The 18,814-nt window shown below is 38.0% G+C and overlaps 1 protein-coding gene across 2 annotated transcripts in view; it reads right to left on the reverse strand.

Moving 5' to 3' along the window:
• The window catches only part of LOC107004589 (bifunctional aspartokinase/homoserine dehydrogenase, chloroplastic-like), a 30,574-nt gene that overhangs the window by 10,889 nt on the left and 871 nt on the right, over positions 1 to 18,814 (reverse strand). Inside the window, exons 2-17 of one of the 2 annotated variants that reach the window (XM_015202846.2) lie at positions 16,600 to 16,661; positions 16,138 to 16,512; positions 15,700 to 15,788; positions 15,286 to 15,589; positions 15,108 to 15,160; positions 14,804 to 15,018; positions 14,640 to 14,727; positions 14,449 to 14,562; positions 13,087 to 13,185; positions 12,687 to 12,881; positions 10,733 to 10,815; positions 9,765 to 9,990; positions 9,390 to 9,535; positions 9,100 to 9,235; positions 8,510 to 8,593; positions 8,336 to 8,428 (exon numbers count right to left, since the gene is read on the reverse strand). In XM_015202846.2, the coding sequence (XP_015058332.1) occupies positions 8,336 to 8,428; positions 8,510 to 8,593; positions 9,100 to 9,235; positions 9,390 to 9,535; positions 9,765 to 9,990; positions 10,733 to 10,815; positions 12,687 to 12,881; positions 13,087 to 13,185; positions 14,449 to 14,562; positions 14,640 to 14,727; positions 14,804 to 15,018; positions 15,108 to 15,160; positions 15,286 to 15,589; positions 15,700 to 15,788; positions 16,138 to 16,512; positions 16,600 to 16,661 (2,362 nt within the window). Of the gene's footprint in view, positions 1 to 8,335; positions 8,429 to 8,509; positions 8,594 to 9,099; positions 9,236 to 9,389; positions 9,536 to 9,764; positions 9,991 to 10,732; positions 10,816 to 12,686; positions 12,882 to 13,086; positions 13,186 to 14,448; positions 14,563 to 14,639; positions 14,728 to 14,803; positions 15,019 to 15,107; positions 15,161 to 15,285; positions 15,590 to 15,699; positions 15,789 to 16,137; positions 16,513 to 16,599; positions 16,674 to 18,814 lie in introns of both variants that reach the window. The other variant, XM_015202845.2, reaches the window with a different exon arrangement.

The following is an 18,814-nucleotide window of genomic DNA, read 5'->3' on the forward strand; positions in this document are numbered from 1 at the left end:
AGCCAGATTTCAGGGTGAGCTATTGCTTCTAGCTTGGACTGGATCTTCCTCTTCATGTCTTGATGCCTTGAAATTCCGGCATGGACTAGCTTTTTACTTATTTTAGCTTCTTAGATACTCTTAGATTAGTAATTTGAGGATAGATGTTCTTGTGGTGATGACTTCCAGATTTTGGGGATAATGATTGATAAATTTTAGAAGTTATTTAATTGATTTCGTTAATGAGTTTTAAGTATTCCGCATCGTATTTTGTTCATTATGGTTAAAATGTTGGGGTTTAGATTGGTTGGTTCGCTCACATAGTAGGATAAGTGTGGGTGCCACTCGCGGCTCGTTTTGGGTCGTGACAGAGACAGAGATCAAGAATACAATGGTTGAAACAGGGAGATAAAAGTACAAAATACTTACATAGGATAGCTACAGCTCACAAAAGGGTAAACTCCATAGATAAGTTGAAGGTGGATGGTATGGAGGTGACAGAACCAGAAGAGATCAAAGAAGCTATTCAAAATTACTACAAGAACCTGTATAAGGGACAGGGACAGATAAGTGGAGGTCAGAATTATGTTGCATGAAGCTACAACAATATCTGGAGAAGAACAGGAGGAGCTAAAAGGACAATTTGAAGAGATGAAATCTTAGAAAGCATTAAATTGTGTGCTATGGAGAAGGCACCAGGGGTGGATGGACTCCCTATGTCTTTTTTTCTGGATTTTTGGGAACTTACGAAATGAGGACATCCTGAAGACACTCCAATACTTTTATGAATATCATAAGTTCGAGAAAAGATTCAACGCGACATTCATAGCCTTGATACCAAAGACGGTTGGAGCTTCAAAGTTGAAAGATTTTAGACCTATAAGTTTCATAGGTGGAAATATATAAAATAGAGATATGGGAGAGCGTAAAGCTTTGTGCCGGAGACAAGGCACCTGGGCCTGATGGTTACACCATGGCTTTCTTTACTCACTGTTGGGAAGTCATAGGAGGAGAGGTAATTAATGTTGTTAAGAACTTCCATGAGACATGTGTTTTTGAGAAAAGCTTCAACTCAACTTATGTTGCCTTGATCCCCAAAAAGATAGGTGCAAAGGAACTTACTGAATTTAAACCAATCAGCCTAATTGGTAGTGTTTACAAGATCATTTGTAAGCTTCTTACTGAGAGACTCAAAAATGTGATGCATAAACTAGTGGACACTCAACAACTGGCCTTCATTAAAGGTAGGCAAATAATGGACAATGCTCCAGGGATTCTCTGCAAGCTAGATATACAGAAGGCGTATGATCACCTTAATTGGCAGTATTTGTGGGGAACTCTTGATAAAAGAGGTTTTGGTGGTAGATGGCTAAGATGGATGAAATTCTGCATTCAAACTGTCAAATACTCAATTCTTATCAATGGCTCCCCTACAAGCTTCTTCTCTGCTCAAAGAGGCCTAAGGCAAGGTGACCTTCTATCACCTTTTCTATTCATCATTGCAATGGAAGGGCTAAGTGAAATGCTGAAAACTACTCGAGAGAAGCTTTGGTTAAAGGGATTCAAAATATCAAATAGAGTGGGATGTGAACTGGAGATCATCCATTTACAATACGCAGATGATACTCTCATATTTTGTGATGCCAATAAAGAACAACTCAGGATGCTGAGGGTGACTTTTATTCTCTTTGAAGCTATATCAGGACTTCATATAAATTGGAACAAGAGCTTCTTATATCCAGTTAATGTAGTTCCTGATTTATCCTCTCTGGCTAGGACCCTTGGTGGAAGAATTGGTGACCTCCCTACTAACTTATCTGGGAATGCCTCTTGGAGCAAATAGCAGGTCTTTAGGTATTTGGAATGGGATTATCGAAAAGTGTGAAAGAAGATTAGTGAATTGGAAGAGCCAATACCTTTCCCTGGGGGGAGACTAACACTTATTAATAGTGTCTGCCTAGTTATATGATGTGCTTTTTTTCCTATCCCTGATGGAGTAATTGATAGATTGGATGCTCTAAGAAGGAACTTTCTATGGGAAGGCAACAACGAGAAAAAAAATTTTCACCTGGTTAAATGGGCAGCCTTGATTGGGAATAAACAAGTTAAAGGTCTAAGGCTGAGAAAATTGAAGACTCAGAACCAATGTCTACTAATGAAATGGCTCTGGAGACTAGCCTCCAATGAACAAGCTTTATAGAAGGAGGTGATTCAGGCAAAATATGAAATGGAAGATCATTGGTCAACTAGCATGGTGACCAACACATATGGAACTAGCCTTTGGAGAACCATAAGGAACCTATGGCCAAAACTTAGAGGGAATTGCAAAATCAAAATTGGAAATGGTGTGAATGCCTCATTTTGGGAAGATAACTAGCTGGAACTAGGTCCCTTAAAAACACTTTTCCCTGATGTGTTCATCCTCAACCAACAACAGAGGGCTACTATGGCAGAGGTTTGGTCCAACCAAGGACGGTATCTGAGCTTTAGAAGACCTTTCAATGATTGGGAGATCCAGAGAGTAGTAGAATTCTACAGAACTCTAGAACAATTTAGAGGAGGAAACAACGTCCAAGACTGCCTGGAATGGAAGGATCACAAGTAAGGAAGATTCAGTGTCAAGGGGGCTTACAAAAAGTTCAACCCTTTCAATAACCAAATTAATAGATGGCCCTGGAAAATGATTTGGAAAGCCAAAATACCCTATAAAGTGTCTTGTTTTACTTGGCTACTAGCTAAACAGGCTGTTTTGACTCAGAAAAATCTCATGAAGAGGGGTATCGAATTGAACCCTAGATGTTTCCTATGTGGGGAAAAGGCTGAGACTGTGACTCACCTATTTCTTCACTGTAGGATAACCAACCAACTGTGGGACCTTTTCATCAATAAAAAGGGATTGAATTGGGTGATGCCAAGGAGAGTAACTCAAACCCTGAAGATATGGAGTAGCTATTCCAACATCTCTGGTCACAGGGAGAGATGGAAAATCATCCCAGCTTGTATTTGGTGGTCAACATGGAAAGAAAGGAACCTTAGATGTCATCAGAACAAGAGCAACACTATTCAGAAGATGAAAATGAATTGTCTTGTGTTGTTTCATTTTGGTGTAAACAGGAGTATATGGAAAATCTAAAATCAGTTATGAATATCTTAGGATCCCTGTAATTTTTGTCATAGGATTGAAGATCTTCTGTTATACTCTCTTTAATCTGTAATTAGGAATCTGTAACATGTCATGGCAGGTTTTGATTATTTGGAAATAGAAATACAAATCATTACCTTCTCACAAAAAAAAAAAAATTGGCGAGACTCGAGGAGCTGGTTAACAATTTAGTTTACAAGCATCAGATGGCATTTATAAAAGGAAGACAAATCACGAATGTAGCCCTAATTGCTAGTGAGTGTGTGGACTCAAGACTTAAAAGGGGCAGAAGCAGGTGTCATGTGTAAGCTAGCAATAGAAAAAGCTTATAATCATGTCAACTAGAGATTCTTGTTGAATACTCTCAAACAAATGGGATTTGGTGAGAAATGGATTGATTTTTGCATTTGAACTGTCAAGTTCTCTGTTTTGGTGAATGGTGAACCTGTAGGTTTTTTTGGTTCTGAAAGTGGTCTTAGACAAGGTGACTCTGTCTCCTATCCAGTTTATACTTCATACTAGCAATGGAGGGATTTGATTGCCTGATTAGGATAGCATTATATAATAGATGGATTAATAGGTTTGAGATAGGAGATAGCATAGGGGAAATAATGGAGGTATGTTTAATTTTCAAAAATATAAAATAATGGAGGTATGTCGCCTACATTATACAGATGACACAGTGCTCTTTTGTGAGCTAAAGTTGAGCAAATAGGTTACATCACAATGATTTTTAACTATTTTTTAAGCTTCTCCTGGCTTGAAAGTTAACCGGGGAAAACCAGTTTGTTTCCTATAAAGGAGGTGCTAAACATCCAAAATCTTGCAATCATTTTAGGGTGAATAGTTGAAAATATACCTACTACATACCTTGGTATGCCTCAGGCAGTGAACACAAAGCAGGCAAAATTTGGGATGAAATAATAGAGTAAATTGAAAAAAGATTGGCTATGTGGAAGGCACAGTACACATCACTAGAAGGGAGGCTCGTCCTTATACACTTTGTACTTGATACACTTTCTACGCATGTAATGTCTACATTTCCCATACCTCCCAAAGTTATGAAAAAGATGGACAGACTTGGGAGGGATTTTTTGTGGCATGGATGTAAAGAGGGCAAATGATACAAACTAGTCAATTGGCAGACAACAATGCACAGTAGAGAGCAAGGTGGTTTGGGCATCACAATCTGAGAGCACGGAACAATAGTCTATTGATGAAATGGCTCTGGAGATACAATAGGGAGGATCATGCATTATGGAGGGAGGTGATTAGACACAACTTTGGTGAACTCAACCCATAGTGTACCAATGTGAGCACTGATACTTATGGGGTTGGAGTCTGGAAGACCATTAGAGCCCTATGGCCCAAATTGGAAAGGAACTTGCAGAAGATAGTTGGACATGGGAAAAGAATAAAATTCAGGAAGGATGCTTGGAAGGAGCAAAGTCCATATTAATGGAGATCTTCCCGAACCTGTTTATTCTAAGCAACAACCCAGATGGCACCATTTATGATACATGGAGTGTACAGGGATGTCACTTTTTCTTTAGGAGATTGCTAAATGACTGGGAGATTGATAGAGTTCCCGATCTGCGAAGTAGGATTGATGATTTCAATGGCACTACTACTGAACCAGATACATTAAGATGGAAACACATATAGAGGGGCAATTCTCTGTTAAAAGGGTTTATATAATGGAGGAAAGGGTACAGAATAGAGGACAACCAAAAATATGGAGAAACTTATGGAAGAGTCCATCCCAAACAAGGTAAAATGCTTTACTTGGTTGGTGGTAAAAAAAGCATGCCTGACACAAGAAGTTATGAAGAAAAAAGGGACCATCATAGTTTGCAGGTGCTTCTTATGCAATGAAACAAAGAGTCAACTATCTTTACACTGCACTTTTACAACACAACTTTGGTCTCTATTTCTCAATATAACAAAGACAAGTTGGACTATGCCGGAGCATACTGCAGATTTCTTAGCTGTTGGATGAAAAGAGGAGGCAGCAAAAGTCAAAAGAAGTGGTGGAGGATCATCCCACAATGCATGAGAAATGGGAGGTGTTATGAAGCTAGATCCAATTTCATCCAGAAAGTTAAATGGAATTGTACAATATCTTTCTACTTTTGGAGTAAAAAAGTAGGTTTAAAGGATATAGATCAATCTGTAGATTTATTAAGATCTCTGTAAGTATCTTCTTTTCTATTTTTTTTTTAATCTAACACTTTCGGATGGTGTCCAGCATGTCCTTAATGCTGAGGAATTCACATTTACCAGTTTCAAAAAAGAAAGCAATAGGTTTGCCCTCTTGATCCAACACTGCTCCAATGTCATCTCCTAAGGCATCAGTCTCTACCACAAACTCTTTAGTGAAATCAGGAAGAACAACGATGAGGGCTGATGTAGTGGCCAATTGCAGTTTGTCAAAAGCATGAGTGGCAGATTCAGACAAAGTGAAACTTCAATTCTTTAGTAAGTCAGTGAGGGGTCTAGCAAAGCTCCCATGGCCCTGGACAAACCTTCTACTACCCAGTGAGGCCAAGGAACCCCCTTAAAGCTCTAATGGTTGTTGGTTGTGGCTGACTAAGAACAGCCTAACCTTCTGGCCATCCATAGCAACACCATGCACTGAAGTTATGTGTCCCAAGTAATAAACTTAAGTTAACCCAAAAGCGCACTTGCTTTTTTTTGACGAACAGTTTATTGGCTCTCAGTGTCCTGAAAAGCTCTTCCAAGTGCAACAAATGATCCCTCCAGCTAGAACAGTATATCAACATGTCATCAAAAAAATACCCAGATGAATTTCCTGAGATAAGGAGAGAAAACCTGGTTCATGAAGCTATAATAAGTAGAAAGAGCGTTGGTTAAGCCAAATGGCATGACCAAAAACTCATAATGTCCATGGTGCGTCGTAAATGCATTCTTGAGAATATCTTCCTCAATCATCTAAATCTTGATGGTAGCCAGACTCAAGTCCAGCTTTGAAAAGTTTTTAACACCATGCAGCTCATCCAGTAGCTCCTCTACCACAGGAATTGGGAATTTATCCTTCACTGTGTGTTTGTTTAACTCCTTGTTGTATACGCACATCCTCCGTGGACCATTCTTCTTTTTTTCCATCACAATTGGAGAGGAATAGGGGTTTATACCATTCCTTGTAACTCTGATTCAAGCAGTTCATCCACCATCTTTTCAATCTCATCCTTCTTAATCACAGGATGCATATATGCCTAATATTGATTGGTGAAATACCCTCCTTCGTGTAATCTTGTGGTCATGGTGGTAGTTCAGTAGGCCCTTTGAAGAGGTCCTCATACTTATCTTACACCATTTGTAAGGCTTCAAGGGTTGCAGGGTCTTCTACCTTCCCTTCCATAAATCATAATCAAGAGGCTATCATTTATCTATGGGACTATCTCTTTCAATACTCCCACAGAGATCATGCATAATGCATCAGGCTTGGCCAACAACTTGTCCATTTGGCCTTGCTGGATTGGTTTAGCAGTAGGAGGTCGGAAACCTCTGAGACACCTTCTGTCCCATGAGAGTAAACTCCATGTTTAGCTACCTAAAATTCTATACAATGTCCCCAGTGTAATCAAAAATTGTATGCCCAGCACCATTTTACAACCTCCAATAGGTAAAACCAGCATATCAGACTCAAACACCACATCTTGCAATTTCCAAGTTAACCTTTTCCACACATTGTTGTTGTTGACTTTGTTCCCATCTGCTACAGACAGTAAAAGGGTTAATGGTTGTCAAGCAACACCCAACCTGTGACCAACAGTGAATTTTTTATCACAATTGAAACACAACCCCTTTGCTCTCCTTTCCTCCATTTCAGTATGACTCAAAAATTTTGGTATGGAAGGATTCCTTTGGTGAGTAACTTGGGCTTGGGGAGGGATGGTATTGGACTATAGGTTGTGAGATGGCTGGTGGTAGCTTAGGAAAATGATGGATTTCAGTAATTTGACCTCGGTAGGGAGGGGTTGAAAGGGTAACTATTTTGTTTGTAGGTGGTGGTTGTTGCAAGGCTAGGGTTTGTTCTTAGATTCTGGTAAAAGCTAATATCCCTCTGTAGGGACCTAGGAGCAAACATCTTCACAATAAACCAATTTCAATCTTCAATTCCCTAATGAAACAGCTCACAACACACTCATCTGTCAATTCTACTCTAGTTAACAGTTCATTAAATGTATCAACATAATCTTGTACAGATGATACCTGTCGAAGGTCTTTGAAATCCCCCAAAGGGTCATCAAACAGCTCTGTCCCAAACCTAGAGTGTACAAGCATTTCACATATTCTCCCCCAACTTGGCCATTCCCTAGTAAGTCGATTCTTCATCTAGGTTTGATGCCACAACAATGCATTCCCATCGAATCTACAAGAAGCCAATTTGACTCGAGAAGTTGTTGGTGTCTCATCCACTTCAAAGAACTGGTTACATTTGTATAGCCAGTCTCGCAACCCACAACCATCAAATTTGGGAAATTCTACTTGATAATTCTGTGTGGGTACCTGATATCATCCCCTCTCATTACTTCAGTCCTTCTGACTCCATTTCCCTCACATGAAGCAATTCTCCATTTTCCCCCTCCTTAATTTCTGGTACAGCAGGTCAACCTGTTGACATAGAAGCGATCATTTTCTTTATCTCATCCATGGCCTGCGTGACCTTGAAACCCACTATTCTGACCAATTTTGTCACAGATCCCACCACTACATCCATAGTCCTTCTCATCTCTTCTATTCTAGTACTGTGATCACCCATTCCACCAATCCAAGGTGATGGCTCCGACACCAATGATACTATCTCATAGAAAAAAGAAGAAATTGTGATATTCTTAAGAACAAATTCACAGTTCCTAAACAAATACCCAAATAGAAGAAGTAGCAACTCACTGATTGCTGTAATTCTCCAAAAGATGATTACAAAAGGCAAATGAGCCCAGCTTATATCCAGTTGAAATAGCAAGGAATGAAAATTGGCAGGACAAGTAGTTATAACTAACTAATTGAATCCAGCACATGCCTCTCACATGCGTTATAAGAATTCTGAGCTAACTTCTCCTAATTACAATCTAATTGGAAAATCAGATAGAAAAGGTAAATAACACAAGATGACCATCACAGAACAAAGTATCTGTAATATTCAGCTCGTTTCTGTAAAATACTAAAATTTAAGTCCAGAGTACTCACTTCCCCAGTGTTTTCAGCCTCTTGCCTCTGCACAGCCAACTGTTGATCAAATTGTGGCAACTGCTGCATAAATTCCTCGGGAGATGCACTAGACTGGAAAAACAGCCAAAAATTACTTCATGGGAAAAAACAGCTATCTAACTAACGCTGCACATGATTAAACAAAGAACTCACCCTTAATGGCTCAGGCACAAGGCTCTGAACGGGGATATCTGAAAGCTCTAGCTCTAACCCACTTTCCCTAGCAAGAATTATCACCTGGAACAGGGAAGCCATTGTATAAGAAAATATAGAAGTAGTCGATGTGGAATCAGGACTTATTTTAATTTCTTATGTTTTGGATGACAAGGAAAATCTGCATAAGTAACAACATCCGCCGGAATGGTATATGGACAGTAACTCGATCAGCATGGTTTATGCAACACAAAGTCATGACTTAGAATTTCATCATACAGTGACCATCTTTAATGATAAAATCAGAGTATTATACTCTGGGCATGTAGTGATCCCAAGATGTCATTTTCTGCAGAATGCTAATCACGGACTTAGTGGGAAAATGGAAATCGAGGAATCAGTTTTGTAGGTTACCAAGGGTATATCGGAAACAGACTCTCTACCCCACAAAGGTATGGGTAAGAATCTGAGTACATCCAACCCTCCCCAGACCTCACTTGTGGTATTACACTGGGTATATTGTTGTTGTTGTAGTTTATTTTAGGCTATAAATGAAATGAAATAAAATACTTGAAACCATCACAAAATACCTTTCTGGCGACATCTGTTCCAGACAGGTCATCCCTTGGATCTGGTTCAGTATAACCTGCCTCTTTCGCCTCCTTCACAACTTGGCTGAACGCCCTTGAGCCCGTAAAGTTATTGAATATGTAACTCAAAGTTCCACTGCAAAAACAAGAGAAATGAACTGAATACGAGGAAACCAAAATAACAAATTTTATTTCCCATAGTGCATGAGGTAGTGAAGCATGAGTCACCTTATCAGTAGCACTTCAATATTTAGAATTTTGCAACAAGTCCAAATCACAATGATACAAACCTAAAAATGCCCTCAATCCGCAAGATCTTGTCCCCAGTTTCAAGAAGTCCACGTAAGGTGCTAATGATTGGTAGACCAGCTCCAACAGTAGCTTCATAGAAGTAATGAGTGTATGATTGCCGCTGTAGAGCTCTCAGCTTCAAGTACTGGAAGCAATTTATGGAAAGAAAAATGCAATAACAGGGATGAGAAGATCCATTCTCAACTATTTCATAATTTTCAGCAAAAGATAGAAATACAACACTTTCAAAAATCGTCATCTCTTCCCCTCTATGATTGAGTGCAAAGAAGGGGAAAGCAAAAATATTACCACAAAATGGTGAAAAGATGAGGTTCTATTTCCAGAAAGTGGGCAATACAAAAGTACTTAGTTACCTGGTCTAGTGGTCCTGAATTAGCCTTTTTATTCGGGGTGACAACATGTATTCCTCTATGCAACCAGCCAAAGTAGTGGCTTGCGACATCAGAGTCTGCAGTGCAATCCACCATTACAGTGTTTGGAATAAAATGATTGCCACGTACATGGTGAACAAACTTATTCATGTCGGCCATTTCTCCTTTTACACTTAGCAGCTGTCTCCATCTTGACAAGTCAATACCCCTGTCAACATTGACAAGAATGCCTTAGCATCGTACTCCTAAAGAGCATTTAATATTATCAATAGACTATATGTCAGCAGTTACAATAAGCCAGCCAAGCATTTGAAGTTACAATAAGCCAGCCAAGCATTTGAAGTGCCATCAGAAACTAAGTTTGTATTTTCTTTGTTGATAATTCTTCAATAAACTCCCTTGTATTTGACATCAACTCAATTATCTTAAAAGTATTTCTAACCAAATTAACATTCAAACCTTTTTTCTTGTTCTTTTTAATAAGCCATTCAAACTATTTTCCTTATTCCCTTTTCCTAGTGAAGGATAAGATGGAAGGAGATTTACAAGACTATACTTATCCCCTTTGATTTAGTATAAATCACATTATTATTTTACTGAAACAATACAAATTTCCAAATTTGACTTCCGTTATTCAGCAAGCAAGACTTACAAACTGTCATGCAAAACCAAATCATAATAAAACTTCTCTTGGAGGATTCACTGCAGATAAGTAGATGTACATATTTTTAATTAACCATTACATCATCAAATTCAATCGTCAAAACGACTTAGTTCTATTTAGTTCATCAATCAGGTTGCTATTTGCAGCATGCTTAAATGTGCTGCTCTTTCATCTTTAAATCATTTTAAGTGTTATTTTCCAACGTCGAAGCTGGGCCTAAGGCCATATTAGAAGCATGACATACATCAGTGAGCATGTAAAAGAACATATGACTTTCAAGACTTACGACTCGCTCAGTAGCATTGTCCTCGTTCCAGTTATACCCATCACACGTAAGTCAATGTTAAATTTCTCCTTTAAGACAGCTGTCTGCCAAAGAAAGAAAATTGTGAAGCGCTTTTAACCAAATTTTCCTGGAAAACTTACCACAAATTACAGAAGAAATTAACCGGTTAATTAGTACTCTAGTTTTGTATTCCTCAAGAACCTGAGTGGTGCATTCACAGCACTGATGCACAAAAAAGCACAATCAATTTAATCCAATATAATTCTAAGCTACTGGGAGAAAGACCAGGTGTTAAAACTTGAACAGATATGCAGGCTTGCAGATATATCCTCAGTATTCAACTAGTCGGAGGATAATGAAAGGTGTTCCTATGCATGCCATATTGTCTTCCACAAAAGTTCTAACCTTTGAAGCAAGTCATATACAATATTCTGATGTGTCCTCAATAAATGTCAAACAACATTCCCAACAGAAAAAAAATACTATGATGGCTCCATTGCTTTATATGTTTATTTGTTCTTTTTTTTTTTACTGCAATTCAGCAATCCTGCCGAAAAACTAAGCTTTGGAAAAAAAAGGTGCAAGTGACATCAAACACAAAATATACACTGGTTCAGGTCCACTTCCAGACATACTAACAACCACAGCAAGTGGACCAGATCACTAGAATATCCTTACTGGAACTGTAGCATTGCAGAGAGAGACCATTCAGAAAAAGAAGAAAATAATAAGCAATAAACAGGAAAACATGTATAATAGGTATGCATAATTGGCCTTCATATCCTGATACGTGTTTCTTTTTACATATGCTAGTTCTTATGTGTTTTACTCGCTTCTCTTGTATCCTACTTATTTCTTTTTCAGGAGTAAACAAGGGGGAAAAGATAAAACAAACAATAACAATTTGTTGGCCACGGCTTAAGTCTAGCAGGATGGTTTATGAAAAGATATTATTAATTTAAAAATGGGGGCTGACGTGCGCATAACCTGTTTAAAATATGTTCCTCAAACAGAAGAACAGCATTTGAAACAACCTTACAAGCAAACAACCTTATCAGACAGAAGCTTACATAGACAAAGTTTAGAATAAAGTCTTGACTCTCTTCAAGTCTGACTTGTTAGTTGATGTTGTGTAGTGTTTAAAAATTGAAACAGTTAATCACATCTTCCAGCACATGTAGAAATGAGAAGAAGTAAATTACTCCAACAAGAAAGTTTTTTTAAGAAGCAAAATGACCTGCAGCTTGGAAATGCTGAAAGTCTCAACTAGATTAGATCTTTAGAAATTTAATGGATAGGGAAAAGGGAACAACTTTATATATACAGAAAGTTAATAAAGCAATAAATATAGCAAACATCACTGAAGTCACTAAAATTATGAATAAAAATCAGCATAGAAAATGTTTGTAAACCACTAGCAACAAAAGGAAACTCCATGGCCAAAAAGGGAGAGGAAAAGAGTGATCAAAGAACAAGGAGACTCTAAACGAGACATGATCAGAAATTAACAGCCAACATCAATCAAAGGAAATCATGTCAAAATTGAAATTTAAAAACAAAGTTGCAAAAGGAATGTAAAATTTCAGTTGCAGAAGGTTAGAAATCATTCTATTGTATTGTTTTAATTGCTAATCAAATCTGAAAGAAACATCTCTTGTTCAGAGCTTTTTACAAGTGCAACGAATAGATAGAAATGTGAAATTGGACTTGGCCTTCCACTGATGATGATTATGGGCTATGTTCCTAAGATCAGCATTCAAAATTCTGAAGAGACTCAAAATATTACTGAGGGGGCATGGAGGGAAAATCAAACTATATTCTAGAAACAGTCATGGATATTAATATTTTATAAAAGAAACGATAATCACAGATTAAAAAATAACTACTAAATTTCAATTGGAGAAGTCGGAGCAAAATAGGAAAGATCAAATTAACAAAAGGTTGAATTGACAACCTGATCCTTTAATTGGTCAAGCAATGTGCCTCCAATCAATCCAGGTCCAACAATGCCCACAGCAATTATTGTTCTTGACAAATAAAATTTTGAGTGCACAGCACGTAAGGCTCTTACACAATCTTCTCGCTTAACAACTACTGTAATGTTGTACTCTGTGCAACCTTGAGCTATAGCACGGATGTTGATATTAGCCTGCATTAAAATGCTACTTTTGAAGACTGACATTCAGAAAAATTACCAGGATAAAATATGATTACATTATTCATATTGTAGCGGTTGCATTGTATGAATGCCCTTGACATTATGTTTGTGCTACTGTTGTTTTCACGAGATATAGCCACATACATAGTCACATACCGAAAAAAAATTTATATACAAGGGTAGAAAATTGTCAAACCTTTGCAAGTGCAGTGAAAAGTGTAGCACTAACTCCAGGAGTGCTAGCCATTCTCTGACCAACAGCTGCCAAAATGCTACAGTTCGGAATTACTGCAATCTGAGAAGAATTTAAAGTAATATCAGGTTGTTTTAAAAGTACCCTTAATCAGGTAGCTATAGTATTATAATATTGCAACTTGTGAAGCGACTAAAAGAAGTGGATATGATAAGTTGATAGAATCTAAAGACAGAAGAAAAATCCCAAAAAAACACCAACACACTTCGCTAATCACACTGTTTATCGAAGCTGAATCCAAAGGTCAAAGAAACCCTACATATTGAAACCATAAATTGCAAAATCTGGTCCAAGTCCTTTTTGATCTATAATCATTGCTTTGAACAGTGGGAATTTGTTTAGCAGCAGCATTATAGGTAAAATTAGTTTCTATAATGTCTGGTTTGTAAAATATTTATAAGTCAGAGTAGCTCTGCAGTGTGACTATACTTGTGAATTGGGATGCCCGTAATTAAATCAGAGTAGCTCTGCAGTGTGACTATACTTGTGAATTGGGATGCCCGTAATCAGTTTAATCAGCCCAGACAAAATATAGATGTTTCAGGCTTATCCTACTCTCCTCTCATTTATGCAGTGTTAAGCCTCCATATCCATAATTTCTTAGCTTGTTTCCAATTGGTTGGCCAGTTTTATTATCCTCCCTAGAGAAGAAAGACGCCTCAAGTAAGACCAAGTCAGTGCTTATGTCACTGTTGATCAGGGGTATCTAAAAGCTGTTGTTTCAGGTTTTCCTCTTTTCTGTTTGCATCTACTAGACCTAGATTTTGATAGCCTTAACAATTTTTAGGCTATCTTGAGCTGATTTTTAAATTATTCAAGTTAGTGAAACCTAGAACCCAATGCCACAAATATCCAATCTGTCTATCATTCATCATAACTTGTCCAATATGGTGTACCCTGCTCAATCCAATTATGACAATACTTTTTCTCTTTCTGATCAAATCAAGGCTCTCCGTGCTGCACAATGCATATCTAGCAACCACATGAGAACAGGATTATATTCTTCAAGAAAAGACCTATTGAAGCTCTGTCACACATCATCTTTACTGTGAATTCTCTTTTTTCATCTAACTGGTCTTGTACAAACATCTAAATGAACAAGTTAAAAGATAAAAAGAGAAGGGGCCCTTTATCACATAACAGGGCTCAAATTAAAACCTTAACCAGGATATGGAAGGTGCAGTTGATGCAAAATGCATTAACTAAAGATGGTCCCAAGAACTGAACGCCCCGTTTTTCCCTTTCTATTACAATTGGATTGACAACACTGGTAACTTCTCAAACGCAATCAGGAAAGCATAATACCTGAGAAAGACGTCCGGCACTCAAAGCCTGACCAAACCTAGACTCCAAAACATCCGCAACGGCTTTCACCTCTTTCTCAGGCACAGCAAAGCACACTGAATGCTCACTGCTAGCCTGCAATATAGCTGCCAATTAAAGTACTTGTAATCATAATAGTAATAACTAAAACAGGAATCAGTGGATTAATATACCTGGGATATCATGATTACATTAGCACCAACATCTTTTACTGCACTAAAAATGGCGCTAGCAGTACCAGGAACACCAGCCATTCCGGTTCTGAAAAAGGGTAATAAGCATCATGTAAAATAAGCAAATCGTACATTGACTACTCCTGAATCAAGCGCAGCCTTACCCCTCAACATTCACAAGGGCTACATTGTCAATTGTTGCAAATCCTTTGACAAGGGATTCCAATTTTTGTCCATCTTGGTATTCATTTCCAGAAGATCGGCAGATCATTGTTCCAGGTGCAGAAAGGTTGAAAATATTTTTTATAACTATTGGAATGTCGTATTGCATCACTGGAACAATTGTTCGAGGATGTAAGACATTGGCACCGAAATACGACTGCAGAAAAAATAAGAAATTTTGCTGTTACAAAGGGGCATAAGAGGCCATACTAAATTCAGAAACTGCAGAGAATGTCATGACTTCACCATTTCCCACGCCTCTTGATACGACAATGTCTTCAGAATAACTGCCTCACTAACTGCAAATGAGGCATCATTTAGTTGGAAAACATCCACATCAATGATAAATACATGATGAAATTTGGCTCATGAAAGTCCAGAAAGGCATCAAGTTGGAAAAGGCATTGAATGAGCATAGACGAACCTTTTCTTGGATCTGCACTATATACTCCATCAACATCTGTCCAGATTGTAACTTGATGTGCTTTTAAAAGAGCCCCCATTATAGCAGCGGAGAAATCACTACCATCTCTCTTCAAAGTAGTGGGAATATTCTGTGGCGTGGTAGCTATAAAGCCCGTTGCAATGATCGTTTTAGATGGATTTTTGGAGTACCATTTCTCAAGTCTCTCCTCTGACATCAAATAATCTGGATCAACTTGGTTAGAACTTGTCGGGTTCACAACAAGCACTTCCCTTGTGTCCATCCACTTACACTCTACACCATTCTGCAAGTATAAATTTAAAAGGTAGAGCCAAGATGTGGGGTGATTTTAATTTCATAACCAGAAGAACTAATTAGCTATGTAAGATTGAACAAAATCTACAAGAAACCCACCTTTCTGACAGCAGATGACAGCAAATGTGCAGACCACAACTCTCCATGCCCTACTACAAAATCGGAAAAAGACTCTGTTGCATGACCAGCTGCAAAACAAGTAAGCTGTAAAGTTAAAAGGGGGGGCAGGTCAATCAAAGGAACTCCAATTAGGGACCAATTCAGTTCTAGCAAAAACAAAAGACTAAAGCAACAACCCAGTATGATAACCAGAGACTGAAGGAAAACCATAATTATTGCACCGCAATATGCTTCCAATTAAGGGAATGGGGATTAGAGTACTCTAGATTATTTTTCTTTTACATCATCCTTTGTAGAACTACAAATTTGCAATGGTGTTTACTCGGTTTGAGCAAAGAAGCGTCAAGAAGCTCCCCCACCCCACCCCCCACAACCCCCCCTAGATATCAGGCAAACAAACGGGAAAAACAGGCATACCAATATATATTGCACGGAGCATGGATTTAAGGTTGTTCACGTCATCTTGCAGTTTAGATAAGAAACTAGCTAGGTCGTCTCCATCAAGTAGATCAACAGCTGCTAATTTATGTTTCTCTCTAACAGCATCAAGTGCTGTTATATACGAGTCATCTCGAGACTGTGCCTTGTAAATCAGATCATACATCATGTCAGTTACTTTTGACATTGCAGATACCACTACCAACTTTCTCTCCGATTGATCAGCAGTTATTATCTCAGCTACATTCCCAATTCTTTCAGGTGTTCCCACACAGGTACCACCAAATTTATGAACAGACCAGCAAACACCCTTCGGGAGCTGAGTATTTTCTAGCGCTCCATCCAACAAGTATTCTGTCACAATATAGGATAAAGGAAGAGGAAATTAGCAACCACAGAAAATCACACATGGATGACAAGAGCTTTAAGTGTAAAATAAACCTTTGCTCGTCACAGCAGCATTTATGCTGAACTTTGATGATTTCCCTCTTTCCCATTGTGAACTAAAATCCACACTGAAATGAAATTATAAAACAAAGCAAGGAAAGACTTACCAAAACAGAAACAATTAGATGAAAAGAAGATTCTCAAAGGAAAGGGACAAATCATAGTAGTAAGTGTCCAGGATGCTCATTAGAAGTTTCTCGCAAAATAACAAAAATAAAAGGACCTTTTAGCAAGTAGATGTCACAGATGGGCGACAAAATATTCTTTTTGGTTTTTTTAATGCTTTTCTTATTTTGGTTGGTGAGCAGTTGCATATTGAAACCCCCATGTCTCCAAACCCCCTACCCATGAGCCCAAAAGTGGCATTGCCAATTTTGCTCCTTTAATGACTTGAAACCACATTGCCAGTTTTGCTCCTTTAATGACTTGAAACCACAATGTTATGCTTTGAGGTGGAGGGCCCTTACCACTATGGTCATACTTCTTTTTTCTTGAGAATGGTAAGTATACAGCTATGGTCCTTATATTCCTTTTGCTCTTTTCTTCTTTAGGGAGGGTACACCTTAAAGTTGAACTGAAAGTTTAGACATGACAAAAACTACTCCATTATTTCTTATGCCTATACAGTCGTTAGCCCAAAGTTTATTTATATATGAGGATCTCTTCAATGTTATGACATGCATTAGCAAGACAAACTAAATTTTGAAGAGTCTTACAACAGTCGACGGAAGGGAAGAAGTAGAATGATGTAATTTCAATTCTAATGGATCAGAAATCTCTTCTAAATTAGCAAGGGGAAGATAAAAGGAATTGGACTGCCTCAACCACCCACAGATCCCTGTTTACTGTTTTTTTCTGTAATCTTTGGATATCAAACATCAGGCATATTTAACAAGTTCCCATCTCTTACATTATCAAACATGGCTTACATTGCTAGCACACACTCCTTGAATGGATTTTAACTATTATCTTGACCTTCGCAGAAAATCCTCACTTCTTTGCTAATCAAAACCGTAGGGACATCAGTTAGCTTCTTTCAATTTATGTTATTTCTTTCAGGTGATGACATTGTCCCAATAAAACCGCAAATGTGGCAAATTTTCTACCACCCAACAACTGTATCTGAATGGATAAAAAAAATTAGGAAGGTAACATTCTACATATCATCAGCACAATAGGTTATGCTGGCAGTCTTATTTACAGATTCAAATGGCCAAAATAACCGTTGTAGTTCTTCTTACAAGAAGAATGGATAAAAACTTTAATGGACATAACGTTGAAACTATAACAGTAGATGTCACTGCTCAGTTATGGAGTTCATTTCTGACTCTCAGACACAAAATGGACCATGCTTAAGCACACTGCATATCTTCTGAGCTGCTAGATTAGAAGAGGTGGAAGCAAGTGCCCGAAGAGATGATGGAAAATCATTCCACATTGCATATGGTGGACTGTGTCGAAAGAGAGAAATAGTATATGTTTTGAAGATAACTCCAATTCCAATCATAAAGTATAATGGAATTGTATTGTGTCTTTCTTTTTTTGGTGTAAAGAAACAGATGTAGAGGAATTATAGCTTGTAGATCTGTTAGGCTCTCTGTAAGTAGTTTCTCCCTTATTCTCTTCTTCTGTTACTCTTTTGAAGGTAGAAGAATACAACATTACCAGTTTCAAAAACAAAAAAAAATCGGAAGTATGTCTGATCTGCTTCCTGAAAGATCCTGAATCCTTGAACTATACATCCTCAAAGTCCTCCACGCCATACCAATAAACTACCCATCAAATCCTCTCATTTTTTTCCATGTTTCAACGCACATTCTGTGATCATAAGCATCTATATTACGGCTAAACTTCCCTATCTTCTGCAACCCTCTATTGTCCTACATCAATTATAATGCCAAACCAAAGAAACAGGTATTACCTGACACAGTGAAATTGACAAAAGTTTGCCCTTAATTAAAACATCAAACTAGAAATGCTTGTATCTGTGAAATATATTTTCACCAAGAAATACTTGCTTTCTTTCTTTTTTTCATGTTTGCCGATATGTGCCAATACAAACACACTATTAACAAGAATTTTTCTCTTTAAATTGATCACATGACTCAACATAAATATTCATCTAGGATATGGACCAACAACGGGAAATGTGAAATTTCAGTGATTTCAAAAACCCTTTCCCAAGCCTCTCCCCCCCCCCCCCCCCCCC

This window comes from Solanum pennellii, chromosome 11, assembly GCF_001406875.1.
Source record: "Solanum pennellii chromosome 11, SPENNV200".
Classification (NCBI taxonomy): Eukaryota; Viridiplantae; Streptophyta; class Magnoliopsida; order Solanales; family Solanaceae; genus Solanum; species Solanum pennellii.